This window comes from Marmota monax, unplaced genomic scaffold, assembly GCF_021218885.2.
Source record: "Marmota monax isolate L192 unplaced genomic scaffold, Marmota_monax_Labrador192_F-V1.1 WCK01_AAM20220418_F8-fsc00011, whole genome shotgun sequence".
NCBI lineage: Eukaryota > Metazoa > Chordata > Mammalia > Rodentia > Sciuridae > Marmota > Marmota monax.
In genome coordinates, this window is record NW_026693082.1 from 22,201,005 (window position 1) to 22,225,700 (window position 24,696).

General features: G+C 44.2%; 1 protein-coding gene and 1 long non-coding RNA gene across 4 annotated transcripts in view; one reads left to right on the top strand and one right to left on the bottom strand.

Annotated features, from left to right (window-relative positions):
- The window catches only part of LOC124099205 (uncharacterized), a 35,927-nt gene extending 15,117 nt beyond the window's left edge, over nt 1-20,810 (top strand). Inside the window, exons 2-4 of the long non-coding RNA XR_009227780.1 lie at nt 7,730-7,814; nt 11,468-11,596; nt 20,414-20,810. This is a non-coding gene — a long non-coding RNA (uncharacterized LOC124099205). The remainder of the gene's footprint in view (nt 1-7,729; nt 7,815-11,467; nt 11,597-20,413) is intronic.
- Nucleotides 58-21,888, bottom strand: Serp2 (stress associated endoplasmic reticulum protein family member 2). Of its 3 annotated transcripts, none has more exons than XR_009227779.1 (4): nt 21,403-21,621; nt 16,145-16,217; nt 6,858-7,079; nt 58-497 (listed from the first exon to the last, which is right to left on the bottom strand). XR_009227779.1 is itself a non-coding variant. In XM_058582595.1 (4 exons), exons 2-4 carry the CDS (start codon nt 21,484-21,486, stop codon nt 457-459), a joined length of 198 nt encoding a protein of 65 aa, XP_058438578.1. In that variant the 5' UTR covers nt 21,487-21,520; nt 21,761-21,888; the 3' UTR covers nt 58-456. The 3 variants fall into 3 exon arrangements, 2 of the variants coding, with proteins under 2 accessions (XP_058438578.1, XP_058438577.1); XM_058582595.1 differs by lacking the exon at nt 6,858-7,079 and adding an exon at nt 21,761-21,888 and having other exon boundaries at nt 21,403-21,520; XM_058582594.1 differs by lacking the exons at nt 16,145-16,217; nt 21,403-21,621 and having other exon boundaries at nt 6,858-7,076.
- Between the last annotated feature and the right edge of the window lie 2,808 nt (nt 21,889-24,696).

Here is a 24,696-nt window from a genome sequence, read left to right on the forward strand (position 1 = left end):
AAGCTATTCTGCTATTTTCCCCCCTTGGCTTTTGTCCCTGCAAACCCACACATGGCATAAGGTTGAATGAAGACATTTATTTGTAAAACCATTTCCCGACAGAGGAGAGATTGCATCGGTAGAAAGTAAACCAGCGGTCATTCAGAGGGCCACATGCACACATTAGTGAAACCAAGGGGGACCAGACAGACAGCAATGCTGCAGACGACCCGCGTGGCTACCAATCCCGCCAACAGAAAAGCAGAATGTCCTTTCCGCTGGAGGACACGGATTCACCGAGATGTTCTGTGAGAAGGCAGTTTGGTCTGACTTCCAGGCGGAAGTGGTCAGGGAACCAGTGGCGAAGCCTCTTCTCTATTCCACGTGGCCTGTTGGCTTCCCACAGATACCCGCCAAAGGCCTCCGTGGTCCTCCACCCTCCAGCGGGAGGGCGCAGCATCAGATGCCCCGGCCTCCTCACATGCCCATCCTTATGCTCTGAATGATTTGAAAGATGGCTGAAAGAGGAAACCAAAACAGATGGCCCAGTCACCAGAGAGCACACGGCCAGAAACCCAACCCACAGCGCACCCTGATTCTGCTGACCCCAGGGCCCTGGACGGGTTGGCTCACAGCTGATTAGATATTTCCTAACAAGGAGTTAAGTTAACAAGGGGTCAGTGAACTTCTTTCAAAAGGCAGCCTGGCTCTGTCTGCTGATGGATGCCTCTGGGATTTATAGATAACTCCTGCTAATTCCACCAGGAGCTAAGGCCAGAAACCCCTCAGGCGGGGAGAGGAGAATTGGCCCCTTCCCCAGCAATATTCTGCTGCTGGGCTTTGGAGCAGAAACTGCACTCATTAAACAGGTCAGTGAGTCTGCCTTTTCAAAATGGCCGTGACCTGTAAAATAACCAGCTCTGCAAAGGGAAGGAAGGCCAGGTGCTCCGAGCAGGCGCACAGCTGGGTCTCCGCTGCCCAAGCCTGTGCATCTCCTGGCTGCAGACCTAAAGGCGCTCTCACCCAGGGCAACGCTGACTCGGGCTACACTACATCTTTACCAGCTGGGGTGGTTGGGGGGGGGGGGCTGGAACCCACCGAGAACTTCTGGATCCTTTGCTTGTTAGGGGAGAACCAGATAGAAAGCTCCCAGCCTGGTTCTAGCTACTGGGTTTCAAATGAGAGAAAATCCCAATTTCTCTTTTAAATCTTCCCTAGTGTTCGACAGTGGTCAAGCTTGCTGCAGACTATGATAATGATGATAAGAACAACTACCCTGTAGTTAAATGTTGTTGTTATTATTATCTATAAGGAGGCTGGGTGTCATCTCACTTAATTACGTGTAAAAACAGAATAAACACTGAGCTCTCAGGGGTCTTACCACTCCTCTGTTTCAAAAAGTCATCCTGGAATATATCCAGGGACATAGCTTCTAAGTAACCACAGTGAAACAGGGCTTCCCAACCCTCGGGAAACGGCATTTGGTAGTTTGTCGCCTTACGATAGTGAGCACCTGGCTAATGTGTAGAAATTTGGATTTTGTAATTTTTGCATATTATAATAAGATACTACTTATGTTTCCTATAAGCTTTATTCATACATATAGCCTGAAGATAAGTTTACAGAATATTTTAAATAATTTTATGCATGAAACTAAGCTTCATGGTGTTGAATTTTCCACTTGTGGCCTCATGTCAATGCTCAGAAAGTTCTAGATTTTGCATTTTTGGATTAGGAATGCTCAACCTGTAATAAGTGCTGAGAATTGGGGTTGGGGAATACAAAGAAAAATACAAGAAAAATACAGACTCCTGGTCTTTCTTGGACAGCTTGATTTCAAGGGTAGACAAAGCTCTAATGCATTTTTTTTTTTTTGGCCATTTCTCATTTTCTAAAAGAAACACTGCATACATTACCACTGCCTTCCTAAACTGGAGATACCAGCCAGGGAATAGTGTTAACTTTTCATGAAAATTCAGTTTCGCCATAATCAAAACAATTGATAATATTCTGTTGTGATATTATTTTGGAGGACACACAGTGTTTGATATCCAAATAACTCTGGATGGCAGTACTTCTGGGCTCTGGTTTCTATTATCATATTTTTTTGTCTCTTTGTTCTTATCTCTGGTCACATCTCTGGTGTTACAACACTCCTCTGCAGTGGGCCTGCTTCTGTTATTTCATTGCTGCAGACTAAGCTTACACCAAGGCCATTAGAATTAATGTGTAAAATTGAAATGACAGTTCCGTGTGGGCTGAGGGACTCTTCTGTAGATAAGGCGAATGAGTTGGTTCAATGACTTGTGATATTTAATTCTAGCTGTGCTCAGATGTTTTCTTGGCTAAGTTTGTGTTCCTGAGTGGGTCTTGACAGGGGTAGCTGCTAGATGCACGAGAAAGTAGCCTACCAAAATTTGCAAGCTTGCAGAAATATCTGATGGTTCTGTTCTCTACCGAGGCTGACGAGCAGCAAAGATTAAATAAGCGTCTGTATTCTGGTTCAGTGGGAATGCCAGGAAGCAGTTTTGTACATTCAAAACATCAGGAAAAAAAAATACATCTGCCATCCCTCAGACTTTGTTCTTGGGGTCAGGGAACTATCCTAATCTCAATAAAGAAAAGATGACTTGAGAGAGGAATGTAAGGGTCAGATGGAAGAGCTACTACTGAAGAGCTGGTGATTGGACAAATAATTTAACCTCTTTGAGGTTGTTTCCTCTTCTGTGACACTAGGATCATGGTCCTTGCAGGACTACCATAGGGATTAGGCAATATGACATATATGGAGGTTCCTTACACACTAAAGATTCAATGCATGGCCAGAGCTCTTGCTATTATTACCACAGGCTGAGCATCCCTTATCCAAAATGCTTGGGACCAGAAGTATTTCAGATTTCAGACTTTTTAAAACTTTGGAGTATTTGCATATCTATAATGAGATATAGTGGGGATGGAACCCAAAGTCTAAACATGAAATTCATTTATGTTTCACATTCACCATACACACAGGCTGAAGGTCATTTTGTACAATATTTTTGGTGCACCTGCGACCACTCATAACATGAGGTAAAGTGTAAAATTTTCTACTTGACACTCAAAAGGTTTCAGATCTTGGAGCATTTTGGATGTTGAATTTTTGGTTTAGAGATACTTGACCATGTGTAAACAGGAAGACCAGCTTTTTTTTTTTTTTTTTTTTAGTTGTAGATGGACATAATACCTTTATTTTGTTTTTATTTTTATGTGGTACCGGGGATCAACCCAAAACCTCACGCATGCTTGGCAAGTGCTCTACCACTGAGCCATAACCCTGGCCCCTGAAGACCAGCTCTTAATTGTCTGCCACTGTATAAAGTGTGAGCCTTAGGGAATTACCACAGTTCTCAGCCCTGTGTTCTCTGTTTATAAAACTGTGGAAAGTAAGTACCCCAAGGAATAAATATGATGACACAGGTATGTGGTCTGTTCATGCCAGATGCTCAAAAATGTTACCTCTCCCTTAATTTTGTCCTTAGACAAGAAATGGGCTGTAGGTTAAATAGGAACCAGCCTGTGTCTAAATCCATCATACTCCACATTGTTCATTCAAGACGTCAGAAGTTCTAGGTAATGATAAAGCCACTCAATTCTCTTTAAGGAACTGCTGCAAATCTTTCTAAAGAATCTTAGAGAAAATGTGCAAGTCTCACAGTAGTGAGATGTCCATTAAAACAACTTCCCTACCTCTTTGAGTCTGCTTTAAAAATTAAAGATAATTTCTGATTCTAATTGAATCCATAATGAGCATGTAAAAATCCAGTGGTTTTTTAATGTATTTATAGGTGACTCTTTAAAACTTACCCCTTTTGGAGAAATTGCTTTGAATGAACTCTACTTTAAGTTCACACCTAAGACAATGGACAGATGGTGGGCTTATTGTTCCTTTTTCCATTGTATCAATGTCTTGAAGAAGCTTTCCTCATTTTATACCAATTAATTAATTGTAATTTTGTGTGCCTGTCAATACTGACCTGCAGAGCAACCCTGGCCTTCTAAATGCTGACTTTCCGAGGCAGTGAAGGTTCAGGAAGGGAGCCAACAGGGAGTTCAAAGAGGGAAAGGAAGCCTGACAAGTTAATAACTTAACAGTGGGTGAACAAGCTGAGAAAACAGTGGAGCAGGCTGCAGGAGAGGGGCTGAGGGCGGCAGGACAGGAGGCAGGAGAGAAGCCAAGGAAGGGAGGGACTGCAGGCATTCCAGGCCAGGGGACCAAGCCCTGGGCAGGCCACACCCAGAGGTTCAGAAGAGTTCCCCAGGAGAGCAGAAACTACCAGAATGAACAGGCCTTTGCACCCGTCCACCTGCATTGGGTTCCTGGCTCTGGGACGGGGAACTTAGGTGACTACAGCTCAGGTTTCTTCAAGCTCTTAGCTTCAGCACGCTAGAACCACTCCCACCCCCAACTCGGACAAACCAGAACAGTCTGCCTGACCCCACAACTCTCATTCCTGAAGTGTTCTCTTCCTCTTCTCAACCACTGCTAAAGAGCTGCCAACACACTCTCAATTTCTTTACTTCTATTCTGGTCTCAGTCCTCCACATTCTAGCTTCGGTCCCTTCCCTCATTGAAATCTCGTTTCCTGCCGTCACAAGTCGTGACCTTGGCATCCCTTGTGTAACAGGCCGCCCTTAGCTTCGTCTGGCCTTACTCTCCTTCTGACTTGAGCATTCCCTCCTGGAAGGTCCCCTCTGTCGTCCCTGGTTTCTGGTGGTCCTCCTTTTCTCTGGCTCTTTCCTCTAAGTGTGTCTTCTGGGATCCCCTTCCTCCACCTGGCCACAGAGCTTGAGCACTTAAGTTCCCCGGTGAGCCTCACTGGTTTTCTTTGTTTCCTCACATTCTTCTTTCTTCCAAAGCGCCAGGTCCTGACCCACAGTGTCGGTGGCCACTCCACTGCTGATGCCTGACTCATGGATGTGCATCTCCAGCCCCTGCTTCTCCTCTGAGCCCTAGACTCCCACCTTCTACCATCTAACTGCTGTCCTTACTAGGGCGGCTCAAAAGCACCTCAAACTCAACAGGATCTTTCTTCTCATGTTCTCTTCCACTGACAAAAGTGGTGCACTATCCTCCATCTTGTATGTAAAATGACCCTGACCAAGACCTGTGGATTTTACCTAAGAATCTTGGGATTATGTGCTCCCCTTTCCATCCCTGTAGATACCATCCAAGTCCAAGTTACTGACATCTTTCCCTAGACCCCTGTAATAACCTCCAGCTGGTCTGCTCTTGCTCCTCTTCAACAGTTTCTCCACATTGTGGTTAGAATTATTCTTTAAGTAAAAGCAAATTATATGATGTCACTCCTGTGTTTAAAGCATATCATAAGCTTCCTACTGCCCAGCCCTTGATGAGGCCTCCTTGACCTGCAGATTCTGGCCCCTGTCGACCTGTCCAGATTCATTTTGTACCACTCTTTCCACTTGCTTGGGGTTACTCCTTCATAAAGCTCCTTGGTCTTACCACAGGGCTTTAACACATGCCATTCTTTCTCTGAAAGACCTTCTTTCACCTACCCCATAGCCTAGCTTCCTTTGTAAGAAGGAAGAGAAACCTTCTTTGACCCCTTGAAGCAGAGGTTCTCAAACTTGAGCTTGCATCTAAATGTCCCTTGGGGCTATGTTAAATTAAAAAAATCAGATGCCACCCCCCACTGGCCCCCGAGTTTATCATCCAATGGGGTCTGGGGTGGGGACTGACACCTGTATTTCTAACAAGTTCACAGGAATGTTGAGGCTGTTGGTCTGGAGGTCACACTTAGAGAAGCACTTATTCAAAGGTATACCTTCACCTTATATGCTTTCATAGATGTGTGCACCTCTCTTTCAAACACTTTCATAGCTAGATTTTTACATGGTTTGGGGGTAATTCCTTGATTAACTCATCTTTCTTTCCCACTAGACTAAACTGCGGGATAAGAGAGACCATATATGGCACAAAACAGATCCCTTGCAAATATCTATTGAATGAATGAAAGGTGAATAACTGCAAAGAGCACAGAGGAAAATACATTTTAAAAACCTCAAATGACTACTTTGCAAACCAAAAGAGTCAGCCTCAAATGGCTACCTTCAGGCCAAATGTCCCAAGAGCTTAGTCCTCGGAGGAGAAGCCAAGTCAGGACAGACTGTAAAGTCCTCAAAGCCTGTGACTGTGTCGTTCCAACCCACTCCTACCCTGGAGACTGGCCTACCCCCCAGCTGCAAAGGCATGCCAGAAGGAAACAGGGATGACGTAACAAGTGGATCCCATAGGACACTGTCAGAAGCTGGGGCCCTGCCAGATAATGGGAGGCTTCATAAAGCCACTTTTATTGAAAATAAATAGTTGATGATAAAAGAGATCAAGGGAGTTACTGAGAAGAAAGATTAAGACAGACTAGTGGAATATCCTTTAGGAGGATAAGACAACCGTAAAAATCAAGCTTTATTTTTCATTAAGAAAAAATGAAAACGATAAAAGAACTAGTAAAAAAAAAAAAAGTACAGGCTCCCTGAGAGACAGGCAGAAATGTTAGGAGACATGCGTGGCAAACGTGGATCGTTAAAGCTCTCTGAGAGATCAGCACAAAGAAAATCAAAGGCAAGATAACATTTTCTGGTGGCATTTCTTGGTAGCTTCTCCAGAGATGGAGGAAAGGGAATAAAGAGAGATGCCAGAGACAGGTTAGGGCAGGAAGGTGTTATAAAATGCACCTACTATTAGCAAAGAATGGGATGCCTTCTATCCACATTAAAATAGCGAAAATGTTCATCCAAGAAAGAGAGCCTACACAATCCTAAGTGCTCCACTGGGTACCAGGCAGAGGGTGGCACATAACAAGGAGGCTGCAGGTCACCTTGAGGAAGTCAATGGCTGGTGAAATGTCTTCTCTAGACTGTCCATCTTGGATCCTGAGGCAGGGCTCCAGGGCAGATGAATGGCCTCTGTCTTTCCTCCGGGGCTGTCCCGTTCCTCAAGCACCCCATTTGCTGGTTGCAGGAGGTGACTCCCTCTGGGGGTCACAGTTCCGAGAAAGTTCTGTCAGTCTCCAGGAAAGGCCAGTGTTTATGTGGTCAACCTGCAAACATGGTGGGTGAATTCAAGTCTGTCCTGGAGCAAGGGTCCAGAAAAGAGAGAGGGGAGTGGAGGCGCTGGTGGCCCAATCAAGACACAATCTATGGCTGGGATAAGGTTTTCTCCATCTGGGAGTAAACCTCGGATGGCTGGACATCTGGAACTTCTAGAAAAAGCACTTTTCTGGCAGAGGAAAATAGGGAATGTTTTAACAGGAGCTCTTTTCAATACACAGTCATATGCTAGAGGTCTAAAGTTAGTGGAAAACTTTTGCTCCATAGTACTTTTAAGGAAATAGTAAGAATGAGGGAATGTGGAAATAATAAGAAGCAGATGGGCTTTGGAGTCTTAGAAGAGCGAGGTCTGGGTACTAGCTCTCTCATCTTTAGCTCTAGATGTTGGCCGATTTCCTCTATAACCTTAGTTTTACGGTCTGGAAAAGAGTGTAACAGCCTCTTTGTAAGGATCGTATGACTGGAATAAAACATGGCCTGGCCTTACAAAAGCAAGTCCCCAAGACACAGCAGCCAAAACAGTATGACTGACTCTTGCTCACACCCAAGGGCTAGTTTACAGAATTCTTTCTAGAAATTAAGAAGAGGTTTTGGCTGTCCCTGTGAAGGTGACTGACACCACTGATCCTCTGGTTTACAGGCAGCTGGTCTGGACTCAGGCAGGTCCCTCAGCATCCTGGAGTTATGCCCCCAACCACGTGCTGTCTCACCACCACACAGCAAAGGTAGGCATGTTCCCTTCTTTCCCTGTAAGCACTCAGAATCTTGGTCAGAACATTTTCAGGGAGGTAGTTAAGGGCAAACATTCAAAAGACCCTCAGCATGACTCGATTCACCACTTCACAGGTTAAATACTAACCCTCAGGATTAACAGTCACGAGGACTCCAAGAGTTGGGAACCAGTCCCATCCTCTCTAGAGCATGGCAGAGTTGAGGTTCAGAGTGGGCCTAAGTAACTTGGACAAGGCCACACAGGCGGTAAGTAGGTAGCAGAAACAAATTCCAGCCCAGGCAGTCTGGCCCTGGATTTGGAGTTCTTAGCAACCTTCTAACTTCTCTCATGACCAATGTACAGGTTCACTTGATGGCTTTGAACCAACACATCCCCAAACAGAGACCTTCCTCAATTGTGTGTTCCTGGAAGATTTCAGAGAGCTGGCAGCAGTTCACAAAGGAAATATTCTCAGCTGTTACAAATGGTTCTATTCTGCCTTCTCAACCATGGGCTCAAAGATAGTCACCATAAAAAACTGGTGTCCACATAAGGGCCACACAAGGAGTGAGGGACAGAGAGTATCAGAAGAAATAGCTCTCTGGCCTCCCATGTGTTTCTGGCACACCCATGACTTGTGACTCCACATCATCCTTAACAAAAATAGCCAATCTTCAGGAGGGTGAGGGTGTACCCTTTCAGAAACCAAGGGCAGGGGTCCCTCCATGGCATCCGGGAAAGGAGGGAGCTGGACCACCTGATGTAGGAGGCTGAGCAGGAGGAGCTCAGGTCCTGCAAAACATCTTCTTCACATCTGTTCTGAAAAGGGTGTCCTGAAAACGGGCCTGCCTGTGACATGATATCTGTCTCTACCAACCCCAGCTCCTGCAGGCAGAGTCCCTAGAGAGCACAGGAGGAGAGTACAGTCTGTTAACTGACAGACAAAAGAATGTCCCCACCCAGAAAGAGTGGAGCTGATCAGGATGGATAGCCCCAAACAAACCGGGCAGGTTCTTTGCCGAAAAGGCTTCACTTTGTCATGACAAAGGCCAGGCCCAGTTTTCTATTTGATGGGCAAGAAGGTCCAGATGGGTGCTCCTTGGTGCAGATGAGAATGTCAGAATATCCAGCAACACAAGGATATACACCATACGCATGCACACATACCCCCCCCACACACACCCCACTTCAACCACCACAGCTGCTCTTTAATTTGTTCCCCTTTAAGATTTGAACAAAATGTTCTTCAGCTTTAAAAAAAAAAGACTAAAACCACTCATCCAGGTTTTTTTTGTTTTTAAAAAAGCACTTAATTTTTACTCTGGTTATAAAAGTAATATATGTTCGTTGACAAATCTGTACTGTACAATAGGGAAAATGATGAAGAAAATAATGCTCACTAGATAATTCTGTCACCTGGGAGGTCTCCCTTTGATGGGGAAGCTTGTTAGTTTCAAGAATACCCTGGCTTTGGGAACCATAACAATTCTCATAATCTCTAATTAGAAAAAGAATATCAGGGTTGGCCAGAGAGGAGAAACAGAATTAAAATTAGGAATACATGGGGGAGAAATAACCTGAGGGAGAACTAGGGCATGGCTGGTGTTTAACATATTCCCTCGGAGAATCAAAGGATGACAGGACTTAAATGGTGGCTCCCTTGATCCCAGTTGAAACCTTAATTGAGGCGTAAGGACAGAGGAAGATATAATCATGTTGCAAAGACAGTGTCTCAGATAGCTGCTCCCTGTCAACGTACAGTATCCCTGCGTGGGCTCAGAGGACACAACAGTACTAAGAGACCACTAGAAACATGTATATGCTGCCTGTACATGACAAGATTGTCTGAACAGCAAATTAAGGAAAAGACCTAATTCCACCAAGTCCAGTGGGCATTCCGCTCAAAAAGAAAAGGTGAAAGCACCTAAGGAGTTGGTCTGTGAGTATCAAGGCTCTAACATAAAATGTTTAGGCAATGGATAGCAAAGGGGTGGAAGGGGCCCTTCCGGCCATACCTGGTCGTGACAGAGGTTACTAATCAACCACTACCCACTTTCCCATTGAGTCTTGGTGTGGCCTGAGAATCTACCTCAATAAGGCCTCCATGAGGACCATAGGGAGAGGGGGCGGGGAAAACCGCAGGAGTTAGGGCTTGGGGTACAAACAGTAGTTCACTGATGGCCTGGGGAAGACAGCAGTTGGTGTATGTGTTACAGTATCTTTGCAAGGAACAGTCTCAGACAGACATTCCAGATCTTGCTTGTCTCTGAGTCTCAAGATAAAGCAAGCACCCTTCAGAAGCTATCCAACCATTCTCCAAAGGGTAGGTTTTGAAACCTGGGACTGACAGTCAGGGGGAGCTGCTTATCTGGGGAGAGGCTCTGCTGCCTGCAGAAACAGAAGATAATCCTTTCATAACAAGAGAAGAGAAAATGGGCAAAATTTCTTAAGGAGGCACTTAAATTCCTCGGAGTTCTCTGTGGATCTGGATTTCAGGAGATCAAGTAGAGACAAATCCAGTCAGTTCAACAGGCTCAACCAAAACAAAATCCCGGGTTAAGAGAGCAGGCACTTGATTGAGAAAGAGGTTTTACATTTAAAACTGACCACTAAATTAAACAAAATGCAACAAAACAAGATATGACTCTCAGATATTCTGATTGGACATGGCACATCTCAAGAATATTCTGTTCCCACTGTTTTGCATCTAACAAAGAAAACATCTATACAAAACAGCTGCATGTTAGGGTTGCTTTAAGGAAATGAAACCCACATTTTATTTTTGATGCTCAACTTAAAGTACAAATGCAATTCTCTGATTTTTATCTGCATGTGGGTGCTTCCTTCTTTCTGTGTGGGGAGGATGCTGGAGTTCATTATATGGAGTAAATAGTGCTATCACTGAATGCTTTGGAGTGAAGAGGCAGACCTATGGCTTCTGACAGATCAAGCCCATTGTTTAAGGCTGGTTCTACCAATCAAGTGCACAGCCTGGGAGGATGGAAGGTACCCCAATGTGCAACCAACAGTCCTTGGAGTCTCCATTTTCCACAAGGACTAAGAAGACAGAGGTGGTAACTGTAGCTACAGTTTTTAAGTTTGTGATGGGCCTATACTTAGATCCCACAAACCATTCAATGCCTGACAGCCTTTATGGGGCTTCTTATCTCCATTTTCTTGATAAGAAAAATCAATACCAAGAGGATTTGTAAATAACTTGTCCAAGGTCATTCAGCTGACAGTAAATCCAGCTTTGAACCCAAATCTGGCAGATTCCAAAAGTATCCTTCCGGCTGAGGCCTCTTATCCCACTACTGCCAATTGGTCAGAGAAGTGTCTTGCCTGAGAGAGCTTTTGCAATCAGGGGAAGTGGAAATTTACTTACTCAGAAGAGGGCATAGTTAAGATAACCTCACTAAACCCCCTCTCTCCAGGGTAATGCATTAGAGGCCAAGCGTTGGAGCTAGAAGGAAGAGGAGGACTAGCTGGATTCAGAAGTGGGGGCCATGGGCAGCCCCAGGAGGTCTGAAACTCCATCTGTTTTCTCAGCCAGGGGATGGCCTTCCTGGGTGCATGTTTGTGCCAGAGGTCTCTGAGTGCCTGGACTCTGTCCCCTCATTGTTCTTCTGATTTTTCTTCCTTTTCATAACCTTGCCCTCTTTTCAGCACCATTGGCATGAAAGGCATGTGCAGAGAACAATGCAGGCCACAAAAAAGAAGCTGAGAAGCCAAGGCCAAAAGAGGGTTGGCAGCATGTGACTCTTCATAACAAAAGGTTCAACAGACTTTTTACAGGTTTGTTAATCTGTTTTTCCATTTAAAATCAAGTAAGAGTGACCAATAAGTGGACACATTCTTAAGTGCCAACTTCTGTCAGTCTTGATTCTCTATCAGAATATAGCTAGAAAAATAGAGAAAAATGTGCATTTCTTACTACTTGCCTGACCTGAATATTTATTTACCCCAGGCACACTGGCACTATTTCTAAAAAGAGCACTTTACCCAGCCAATCACCAATTAGAAAAGTGGGTTAATAGAGTAAGGTAATGAAAGCCACGAGACTTCCCAGAGATTTCGATCAATGATCGACATCTTCATTCATATCAGATTTCATTTTTTAATTCAGTGTCTAGGAAAATATTCAAAATAAGAGTAATCACATGAGCTCAAAGAAGGCAGTATGACCTCCAAGATGTCACTAGAACTTGGTGAGATGGTACATTTGCCCGGCATAGGAGAGTATCATGCTCAAAGGAGAGAGAGCAGATGGGAAGGGACAGGAAGGAGTATTGGTCTTCAGGGACGTGGGGATCCCCCCAAGAAGCTCCAGTGCACTTTGTGTGAGCCTGGCAGGTAAGAGCAGGATTAGTGTGCTTACTGTAGATGGTCAGGTCACACAGGTGTGGGAGGGAGCAGATCGTTCCTACTTTGGATGACAGAAGTGGAAAAGAGGCCAGACACCCCCAAGAGGAGGGCTTCAAGCTGCCTAGTGCTTACAGGAAGCCTCATTAGCTAAAGCAGAGTAGCTGCTACATGGTAGGACTTGAGGAAATTGCATTCTTTAAAATGTAGAGAAAAGATGGGTAGGAGCTTGTGGACTGTGACTCCCCCTAAAGGAGTAGGCTTTGCAAGATGAAATGAACTGTGACTAATTCCAGAGAGGTGGCAACTGGGAGAAATCTAAAGGAGCTATTGTGTTTTTCATGACATGTTCTGTTTAGAAAAGGACTTGTACAAAGATAGAAGGAAGGGCACAGTACCAAGGACAAACTGATAAGAGTGACACATTTCTGTGAGAACGATGCCCAACTTAAGCAGAGGCTTGAAAAAAAAAATGCTAGCAAAAAAGAAAAAAGGGCAGAAGTAGATTATTTTTCATTAAGATTTGAAAAGGAATGAGGCCCAGGCTTAGGGGTCACAGTGGTGCGTTTAAAGCGGGTAGTGAAAGTAAGACAACTCGACTCCTGTTTATGTCTAGTCCCTCTGAAAAGCAAAATGGTCTTCTAACTAGAAGGGCTTAAAGAAGCACGGTTAAAAGAACAGTAGAGGCCTTGGGGTGTAGCCCTGTGGTAAAGTGCTTCTCTAGCACTCACAGGGACTTGGGTTCCCAGTACTGAAAAAATAAAATATAATAAAGCACTGGGCAGTAAGGGAGGGGTGTGGACAATCAATAGGTGGGATCTCCTCTTAGACTCTTCAGTCCAAATCTCCCAGCCCTGAAGCCTCACATCCCAAGGTCCATGCAAACCTAAGGAGGGGATATCAGAGCCAATGTACTTGATTCCTGAGAAACTTCTTGAAGAGTTCCAAAAAATTGTTATCAGCAAATGTACCAATTTACCCAAGAAAGAAAGATGTAATTCTGCTAGAAAAATTGTAAGGCCATATAATTTAAAGAAGGTCTGCAAGCCTTTTGAAAAAGAAGAGATGGACTTTGAAAACTAGCATGGATTTTGAGAAAGAAGCAGGACAAAAAGGCTCTGCTGGCATTGTGCCTCATAGGCCTCCTAAGAGGGCAGATTGGGGGAGGCTTCATAGAGTTACTAGGTATCTTGAAACCAAAAATGACACAAATATTGGCTCTGTATCTCTTTAGATTGAGGACAATAGGGACATGTGATCACCACGATCCCCAGGCTTAGCTGCCCCTCGACTGGGTTTCCTACTTGCCTGGCCTGGCCTGCCATCAAACCTCAGTGCTGGCACCACTTCAGCTTCCCTTCTTTGGAATCTCTTTCCCCACCCGCTTTGTCTGGTTGGTTGTTTCAAAACTCAACTCAAACAGCACCTCCTCTAGGAAGCTTTCTCTTTGGGCCCCCCAAGAGGCAGAAGTCCCTTATCCAAATAGGCCAAGCACTAGGGTCACTACCTGGTGCTGTCTCCCTGGGCTGCACCTGACAGCTCCCTTCTCTGCCTCTCCAGGCACCTGCAAGCTCCCAAGGAGGGGATCTGCATTTCCAAAGCCCAGCACGGTGCCAGGCACCCAGCAGACCCTAAAGACAATTGTTTGAATGAGTTTTACTTAAGGTTCAAAGTCAATCAGAAGGAGATTGTATCCCCTGGACTTCTCTTGAGTCCAGACTTTTCTTTAGTGATATGGAGGTCTGATATTCTTTCAGAGGCTATAAAACTGGGAGAGAGAAGAAGAATTAGATAAAAGGCTCAAGGTTCACAAGCAATGTACAGACTGGTCATAAAACCTAAAAACAGAGATAACTTTTTATATTGTTTTTTTTTTTTTTCTAATTTTCCTGTGGCATGCTAAAGGGACAGGTTTTTTTGCGTGTGTGGGGGGGTGAAAAATCAGAGAGAAATGGGAAGCAATACCTCACAGCTGATTACATAGGTACTGATGGAAAGGCTGCATTAAATTACCACATTCCTTGTAATTTTGTCCGGTGATATCAGCTATGTATTGTTAATGGTGGATAACACAATGAATATATCATGTAATGTCACCAGTCATACTGCATATTATAAGGTAATATTAGTAAGCCATTTGTTATGCATGCTTGTTTATGTTTCCAAACTTTATGGACATTCTGTGGAAAGACAACCGACAGTTAACAATAACTTTTTATCAGAAATAATTATGAAGCTTTACATTAGGTCTCAAAAAAAGTGAACTAGTTATCCATCTGTCTGTAGCACCCACTTTATGGCAAATACTATCCTAGGATCAACAAACTTAGTATAATGTAAATACTGCCTTTGTGTATGGGGGGATGGATAATAATTAAGTAAATGACATAATTTCAAATGCTGATGATGGCCATAAGGAAAAAAATATATATATATATAGGGGAGACCTTGGGACAAGGAGATACACATAGACATAGATGCATCTTCGATATTTGCAGCAAGTTTCTGTGAGGAAGAGCTGAGTGGGACTTAGTTGGCTGATAAGGGCCATTAAAAAAAAAAGTATGACAGTTAAAAAGTAGGCCTCGGTTATATTAATAGAAGCAGAGTGGTGAAATCCAGAGCTATGACAATGCTAGGTCTCTGTGGCAATTACACCACTTCTAGACCACCTTCTGCCAATGCTATACTTTGAGAGAGTCATTGAACATATCTGGGGGCGGGTGGTGGTGTTTAGAAACCTCATCTTATGAGGTAAGGTTGAGAGAACCAGGAATTTAGTCTGCAGAAGGAACCACGAGGCAGACATTTTCAAAATAGCTGAAGATCCAAGATGTCCAGAAGAGAATGAGTCCATGCTGTGTTATTCTAGGACCCAAGCCCAAACAACTGTTTTGAACTGTAGTTCAAAAACAGGGGAGATGTTTCTAGTAGAATTAATAGGCATGGAATTGCTTATTGAAGAAGTGAACACCCCATTTCCAGAAGTATTCAGAGATCGGGTAAATAACTATTAAAAAGAGTGATGAGGGATTCCTACATTGAGCAAAGGATTTTCTTCAAGGACATAGCTTGGGAATGAGGTAGAGCTTTATTTCTTTGAGTGAATGATTTTCTCATCTTGGAATGGCAAGTCCACTTTAAAATATTTCAACTACAATCAACAATAACACCAAGTACTTTAGATCCCTCCTTCCTCTTAAGAGCTTTGGTTTCCTTTGAAAAGTGGTATCCTGAAGATGAAGGAACTGATGGGTTGTTTGTGATGGGCTTTTTTGTCATTGGGATGTCTTGGCTGGAGGCCTGAGCCTATGCTGGGAGACCTGGAATTCTCACCTTCTTTGCCCTCAGCAACTGAGAGATGATGGAAGGGATGGGGATCCTGAAGGCATGCCCCATGTTTAGAAGTGACCTCCACATACCAGAATTACAGAGACCCAACATAGGGGGACTAGGACCCATGCTGAACCCCCACTAACAACATGTAACTAGGAACACTGCATGATGCTTTCACTCATCTCCTCTGGGAGTCCTGTAAGTTCAGCTCTCTGCACTTGCCACCTTCCAGTGGCAAGTGACCTGCATTTTATGGCTCAGGTTGAAGGCTCAGTTCTATCCAGGGGATCTACAGAACTCTCATAAGGCAGCCACCTCCCCCACTCTTTGGAATGTGGACTTATCTTGGTATTCCACTTTCTGTTCCACATGTTGTTTTTCAGGCTATGTCTACAGAGTGAGTTAACTGAACTCTTTCGTGTATAGAGTCAACTTAATTGCTCAGTGTAATTATTTTATGATTATGTTTGACAGTGTAACAGATCTATCTTTACCCATATTTGGAACAGAATCTAAACAAAGATTAAGGCTTAAGGCAGTGATTAACTTCAATCCCAGACCAAATTATTTTTTATTTACTTGGTGAATAAAACGTTTTGAAGGACAGTGGAGAACATGGGATATAAATTCAGTGAAATACCATACCTGAGCCACAGACAACAAAAACGAACAGTGCCAACAGCCATGGTCCTACAGGATATTTCTCTTCTTGCGGCCTCTATGAGAGAATGGGAAAAAGTAAAATTAGGTTTATTGATTCAATAAACACTTATTGAGAACTACTAGGCATTGAGCTAGGTGCTGGGGATTCTACTGTGAATGAGACAGATTTGGTCTCCCTCTTTCTTATTGACAGATATAGATGAATAAAGTTAATTATAAAGGATTGAGATAGGTTTGAAAAAAAATTTATCCACAACCTATTAACACCCACGTAACTCAATGAACTTGGTAGTTTTCAATTTTAGGCACAGATGAGGCACAAATACAAACTAACACAGAGGTTTTGGAGATGATATTGATAATTGCTTCTATCTGTTAAAAGCACATTCCATGCCAAGCACCAATAGGCAGTCCACATCTATTATCTCCAGCACGCACATCTCAGTATAAAGCAAGTATGATGATGATTTCTACTCTGTAATTGAGAAACTGAGATTCAAAGTTTGTTAACCTGAGCAAGAGCTAGTATATAATTCTTTACAGAGCCTTGGTGTTTTACACTCTCGATTTTTAGCTCTCCTGCACCTGTGAAGCCCAAGCAGGATCAGAGAGCACAGGCATTTTCTCAAACCCTTTCATATGTTAAGTTTTTGAAAGTCAGTGCAGTAGAAATCCTTGGAATAACCGAAGCACCCAGCAACAGTGGATGGATCTGAGGGAAACAGCATGCTGGAATAACATCCCTCAGCCTTACTGAAGCTTGAACTTTGGAGAAATCTCTGCATTCTCTGGCAAAAGAAAGCCACTGCTTTATCTGCAGGAACACAATCCTACCTACCTCCTGGGGTCTTCTCAAACCAAGAGCACAGTGGTAATCAGAATGTCCCACTAGGTCTATGTTTAAGTGGTCCTTAAAACCAAACCAGTCAATGGAACAAGCACATTTTCTGGTGAAGCATCAGAAAAACCAATGACTTAGCAAATAAAAAGGGAGAAGAAAGAGAATGAAAAACAGCAAAGGATTCACTATTCCCTCATTAGGTTGAGCAGAAGATAAGCTGTAATCAAAATAAGTTAAATAACACACACACACCCCTCACAGGGCAGGGAGAAACATACTGGTAGAGTAAATATATTGACAAAACATTTACTGGTGGTGGAAATCACAAAATACAATTTTGGATTTTGATTAAATGTGTTGACATTTTAAAATATAATCAACATTATAGAATGTGGGCTAAACACACTGAAGGTATATCATATTAGTATTTTTTTAAAAAATGAGCAGTGCTGTCATCAAGGATGAAATTTTGGGATATGCTAAACAAGTTTTAGTAATGTTTCTAACAAAGAAAGTACAATCTTCCTTTGATTTTCATTGTAGTGACCTTCCTGTAAAATTCATTATATGTTAAAACTGGAAAACACAGGTTGCATTTGTACATAATATGGAGTTATGTTCTATGTTCATGTAAATAAAAACTTTCAACTTTTAACAAGAATTCCCTCATTTTATTATGAATCAGGCAACGATTTGTTCTCAGTTTTCCTGTTACATTCTAAGCCTTTCCTCTTCTACTTCACCAGTCACTTGTATGGCCATGAACTTTTTTCTTGACAGTACATATAATCATTACATATGATCATTTATAGCGTTTTATTTATTTCTGTTACTATGTGTTTAATGTCTGTCTCTTCACTAAACTGGAGGCCTTACCTGGGCAGGCTTTGTGTCTCTTTCAGGTATTAAAGTGTAGCAAAGCCTGGCACAAAATTTAAATGTAGCAGATAACACATGTTCTTTGGAGAATCAATAAGCATACAATTTCATTTTAGGAAGAATAAAGTCCAGATCTAGGAAACATCTTATTTTTGTATTAGTACTTTTTTATTGGGGCGGGGGAGGGTATACCAGGGATTGAACTCAGGGGCACTTAACCACTGAGCCACATCCCCAGCCCTATTTTGTATTTTACTTAAAGACAGGGTCTCACTGAGTTGCTTAATGCCTCACTATTGCTGAGGCTGGCTTTGAACTTGTGATCCTCCTATTCTCAGCCTCCCAAGCTGCTGCGACCACTACAGGTGTGCGCCACCGCACCTGGCTGTATTAGTACTTCTTAAAGGAGAAAGGGTTATCCCTACATTTCTCTTAGTAGAAAAGTATATTTGTCAATGACCAAGGAATAAAGCCATTCAATCTCTGTTCTTGATAAGCCTGTACCTATCCTCAGTTACACTTGTACCTACCCTCACCTTACTTAGTCACACTGCAAGGGAATAATAGGCTGTTGCTCTTGACCAGACAAGGACAAAAATCAGTCTACGAATTGCGTAAGATAACTTTATTTGTGTCAGTCTTCAGTACTAAAGACCAGGTCAAGCTCAGATTAAGTAAATAATACAGATATTAATAAAGTTACTGGAACAAAGTGTGACATTTACCCTTCTCTGCCCTCCAAATAATTTGTCATAGTTAGTCATTTTAGCTCTATTTCCAGCAAAGTCAACAAGTGAATTCAGGAGCCAGTAAATGAATTATTAGTCTAGCATAGATATCAAGCGGAATGTTTTTGTTTTTTACTTGCAGACAAATACAAATTATTAGCATGTAGAGCTTGAAGCACATGACACAAAAACCTTTCTGAGGATATTCTCTAGTGAATCAATATTATTTTGGGACTTTCAGAGCTCATGAATACCTGGCTATTCATAATACTGATACATCCATATCTGAGAGCTTTGGGTTTCTATTGTTTTGAAAGAGCCAGTGCAATCCCAATGGGACGACTCACATAAACCTGAATCTATTGCTGGGAAAGGAATGGGAACAATAGCAATTCTGCAATTGACAGGGTTCACTTCAAACATGAGGCTCAAAGATGTCAGGGGATGGCTTTCCCTGTATTAAGATACTGGCAAGGCAACCTGGAACTCTGTAATTTAAATTTCCCTCCCATTCTGGAGGAGTTACTACTATACAATCACAAAATGAGTATTCCATTTTTCTGTTTCTTTATTAATCTGCTATCTGGGAGGAAAAAATGTTAATTTGCCCCATAGCTGCCAGCTAATAATGATACTGAAGGTCTGCATACAATTAAAGGGGAAGTTTGAATTTTCATTTGGAATCCCTAAATATGTTCCCATTTACTGAATTTCACACTGAATAAGATGTCTTCTGCAAGTTACTTCTATCAAAGTATAATCATATTGGACTTGTAATTGGGAAAATGAGATTTAGGATTTATAGAGATTCTTTTTGAAAGAGAATCTCATTTTTCTTTTTGGATGCTGACCCATTTACAGTAAAGTTAACCAAAAGTCTCTCCAACCAATTGAAAACAAACATTTATTGTGGCTTGGTTTGGAAACCTTTCATTACAAATTTAGTTGGGCCATTTAAAAACCCTCAATAGGCGCCAGGCACTTTCAGAGCCCCCCGCCACCCCATGCTATATCAGAACCTATTAAATACACTCATATCGCACATTAAATATAATTTAAATGTAGCTCTGAAATTTGAGTTGAGTTGAACTGCAGTGACTGGTTACATTTACTAGATATTTAAACAGCATTTTCCCAATTTCCTCATTTTCTTTTCTTATTTAAGAGCCAAAATTTTTGTAATAGGTCCCAAACATTTTTTAGTGGTCTTGAAAACAGTTAGAGGTGGCAGACACAGAGTCTACCAAGCTTAATGGATAAAACAGCCGTGCAAATTAATCTTACTTTGCTCTTATTTTGCAGTCAGATAAGTTGTCAACTGAGATCAATTAACAACTGAACTCTGGTTCCTTCAGTCATTAGAAAGAGCCACACATCTAGATATTTTCACTGTGTCAGCAAGTAGGTCTGATACTTTGAGAAGGAAAATTTGATCTCCTAGGAACACAGAACCATGTGTGCTGTAATATCAATCAAAATTCGTTTTTCAATGTCAATTTGTGCCACAACTTTTTTTTTTAGTAAAAATAAATAGGGAAAACATAGATCTACATGAAAAATGGTTCCAATTTGATGGCACACTGGCATTTTGGTGCCCTAATCACAGCTAAGTTATGTAATACCCAAGTAAGAGAATTTTAAGGATCACTGAAGCCTCAGATTGTACATAAAGCTCTGAGTAGAGTTTGAACCTCAGAGTTCTCTATGACAATACTTCTTGGTTTTGCAAGAATTCAGTATGATGATTGCAGATTCAGCTTTTTGCTCAGTTAATCAAACCAACGTAATTTCTTTGTCTAAAAGGAATTGCCTCATCAAGTCTGCAAGCGTTTCCAGCCAAACCCCAAGCTTCAGCTGGACTTCCACTCAACTGGATGGGATAATGGATTCCAGGTGCCTTTGCTCAGACTTGGAGACCAACTCTGTCCAGCAACCATCCATTTCATGCCTCTGTCCAAAAGATGCACAGGCCTGGCGTCTTCCGTTGAAAACAATCTGCTTTACCAAGTTAAATCCTCATGCATAAGGCACAGGTTTTACTTTAGATTTCGGTTGTAAAGCTTTAATCTACAGCTCTGGGAGCACAGAACCACCGGCAATAAACTGGTCTTTAAAGGTTACATCATCAGAATTAGCCTGAATTCACAGGGCAAACAAGAGTAATGTTGCACTTAAACTTCAGCCTGGCGGCAGCAGGAAACCCCACCCCCCCCCAAAAAAAATAAAATGTGGATAGGAATCTCACTACTAGACTCTTGAGTTCTTTCAACATACAAAGGGGCTGCAAACAAAACCCTATCATGGTGTGTGTGTGTGTGTGTGTGTGTGTGTGTGTCTGGGAGGGAGAACAAGGGTGGAGTCTGGAAGAGAGAGATCTTAAATGGCCTCTATTACCCATTCGTTTATTCATTCATTCAACAAACATTCTAGCACCTACTAGCTTCGGGCCCTGTGTTCATGCAGTTGGCCTAACTGTCCCCTAAGGAGGTGGACTTCCAAGGACGACGTCCCAATTCTCTCCTGGGACTGCCCCCGCGCCTCCCAGGTAGCCCAGGCGGCCACTCCCAGAGGGGCCACGACCAACCAGGGCCATCTCCGCCCACGAGGCCGCCGAGAGAGAAGTCCGCGCCCCCTGATCCCCGAGTCTGCGGGACCCCGCAGGAGGGGCAGCCCGCAGCCCGGAGCCGGGAGGCCGGGCCCTGCGCCCGCGGCCCGCCCGCCCGCCCGCCCTGCTCGGCCCCGCCCCGCCGGGTCCTGCCCGGCCCGGCCCGGCCGGCGCCGCCCCGCCTTACCAGGGTTTTGGCTACGTTCCCCCTCTGGGTGATGTTTTTGCTGTGCTTCTCGTTAGCCATCCGGATCCGCTGTTTGGCCACCATGGCTTGGGCGCTTTGAGACGCTCTCGACTCCCACCTGCAAGGATCCCCAGCGTTAGCCCCCCGCGACAGGGCCGAGCGCGTCCCGCCGAGGCCCCTGCGGCCCTCCCGGGCGCTGCAGGTGGCAAGGCGCGGCCCCGAGCCCCGCGCACCCCGCTCCCGGAGCCCCAGCGAGCCGGCTCCAGAGAGAGGCCAGCGCCCGGACGGAAGTAATCTCTCATCTCAGGAAACCCTCTCCGACTTCCTCGCTATCCTTCCGGTCCCCCCAGCTACCCACCCAGCTCGGCCACCGAGGCAGAAGGCAGGCGCGGCCGGGAGTCCGCCCGCAGCGAGCCCCCGGAGCGCAGCGCACAGAGCCGAGCCGCCGGAGCCCGGGCCCCGCGGAGCCGCTGTCCTGCGGCCGATCGCGGCGGGGCCGAGGGTTCGGGTGGCCGCGGCGTTTGTGAGCGCGTGGGGGGTGGGGGCGCGACAACCCGAGCGCCCGTGGGCCCGCGAGCCACCCCAGGCCGGGGAGAAACTGGGGTGGCCGCGCGTCAGGTGGAAGGATGGACCTGAGGAGGCCCGGCCCGGGGCCTGGAAAGTCACAGAGACCCCCGACCCGGGCTGGGCCTGCACTGTTGGGAGACAGTCCAAAAGAATCTCTCCTTCAGGGTCCCGGGAGAAGGGGTCTGTGTTTCTCCAGCTCTGCACAAAGGGACCTGTTGTCAAATGCGAAGAGGAGACGGGAAGCCTGCGTCCTGAGAGATGAAGATCAGGGGTCCTGAGGAGAGTTAGGACAGGCCTTCTTGCCTAGGTAGTTGTGCGAGTTACATGGGAAGATGGGCCAGAGACAAATCTAAGCAGAACACGGGGGAGTATGGAGAGGTCTTGGGCCTGCTGCTGGGGTCGGATTTGGTGCCAAACCAAAGCCAAAGCATTGCCTAGCCTTGGCTTTCTACCGCCCTGGGGCAATTAGACCTTCCTCCAGCCACTCTTGTTTCAGGGGCTTGAATGTGGACTCCAGACTGAACTGGGAATTTCCCTGCAGTAGAAGGATACAAACAAGGGTTTGAGTCTCCCAGACCCTGGTGTTAGAACTTCCCAGATTGCCTAAGCAGGGGTCCAGGAAAGGGGTTCATTTGCTCACTTTTCCACCGCTGAACACACTGGAGTTAGCTCTTCCTTGCTCAAAAGGAAAAGTGGGGAAACACCCTGGCAGATTTGGAGCAGTGGTAAGTTGTGACCCGAGGTCAGGGGTAGGGCAAGGCTAGCACCCCCAGTGTTGGAAGAAGAGCTATGGCAGCTTTGCCTCATGTAGCTCTGGCCCTCCTCTTGTGGCACCGCCATCTGGGTTTCCACAGGGTCTTGTGTGGGCAAAATTCTCCTATGTCTGTGGGAAGTTAGGAAGAACTCTCCTTTGGGGCCCTTCTCTAAGCTAGTCCCCTTCCCCACTTTTTGAGTGAAGTGTTTTTCATTCAAGCTTCAGCATAGGCTGTTCAGGGCTATTGGTTTAATCCAGAGGATAGGGCATTAGTTCCATCCTTCTTCCCCCCATCCCTGTCCCTCTGTCTTTCATCTCTAGAAGTCAGTTCAGTTTGAAATTAGCTTCCATTGACTTCTTAACCATTGCCACCAACGTCACCACCATTATTGCAAGGCCACATACCCAAGTGTGCTCCATTCTAGTCCCATGCTTTTAACACTCTGTTTTTGTTTTGAGGGGAGAGGCATCCTACAGTGTCACTTTCTGAGCCTGGATGTGATATGCAGCCCAAATGCCTGAGGAGGAGGCAGGGGCAGGCCCTCCCCAGAGCTGAACAGAATCCAGGCTCTGAGGGACATTCAGAGAGAGATTTGATAGAGGTGGTTTCCCCTTTGGACTTTCAGGCAGGAAAATGTCCTTGGCTGAAAGAAGCTCACTTTCCTACAGCCCCAGGTGGGCAGCATTGATGGGGAAAATTTATTTCTTGACCCTTAACTTCTGCTTGTTACCTATTTTACTCATTTTGATTAATTTTTAAAATTATAAATAGACTGCATGTTCACAGAAAGCAGTTAAATGGAAACAGGAAATATTTTCTTCCACCCTAAGAAAATACAATGCACACTCTTCTGCCGCTCTCTTTTCTTTCTTATAGATAATATCACTATATAGTAGTTCACTCTTTTTTTTGTGGTAGTATTATATCCCATAGTATGACTGTACAAATATATATTAAACTACTGGTGGGCGGTTATTTTGAGTGTTGACAGCAATGCTTTAGAGAATATCACCGTATGTATATCTTTATATACTTGTGCAAGTATATCTATGTGTGATATTGCATGTATTTAGTCTTCATCAGATTTCTTAAAACTCCTAAAATCCTTGGAATCTCTGGAGTGATAAGAATCTCTCTTGTATGCTAATGAGATGACTAGTGCTGAGGACCCCTAGGTAGCCTTGTGATTAGGGCTGATCACCAGAAAGACCATGTCCTGATTAGAGAGTTGGGACTTTAGCCCTACCCCCAACCTCCAGGGAGGAGTTTGTGGCAGAAGATTGAGTTGATGAATGACTAGTGATGCAATCAATCATGCCTATGTAATGAAGCCCCCATAAAAGCCCAAAAGGCCTAGGTTCAGTGAGCTGCTGAATTGAACATGTGGGAGGTTCCTGGAGGGTATGGAAGCTCTGTGCTCCTTCCCCATACCTTGCTTTATGTGTCTTTTCCATCTGGCTTTTCATCTGTAGCCTTTGCAATAGCCTGTGTAATAAAAGGATGAAAAATAAAGTATTTCTCTGAGTTCTGTGAGTCATTATAACAAATTAGTCAAACTCAAGGAGGGGGTTGTGGGATCCCAAATGTATAGCCAGTTGGTCATAGGTATAGATGACAACACCTACTTGTGAATGGCATCTGATGGGAGGGCAGTCTTGTGGGATAATATGATGCCATCTCCAGGTAAGCAGTATCAGAACTAAATTAGAGGGTACACAGCTGGTGTCCACTGCAGAATTGCTTGGCATGTGGGGACCGTCCCCACCTCCCTCATTGGGAGGTTGTGTTGGCTGTGTGAGCATAGGAGAAACAGGTTGGTTTTCCCTGTGGAATTAGATTCCTGGAAATAAATTACTATAACTTTTTATATCATTTGCTGATGTTCCTGGTGCTTAATTTGGAAGAGAAAACTGTGCTGTGTGCGGTCACGTTTCTCACGACTAAAACACTCAGGGTCACTCCAGGTGAATAA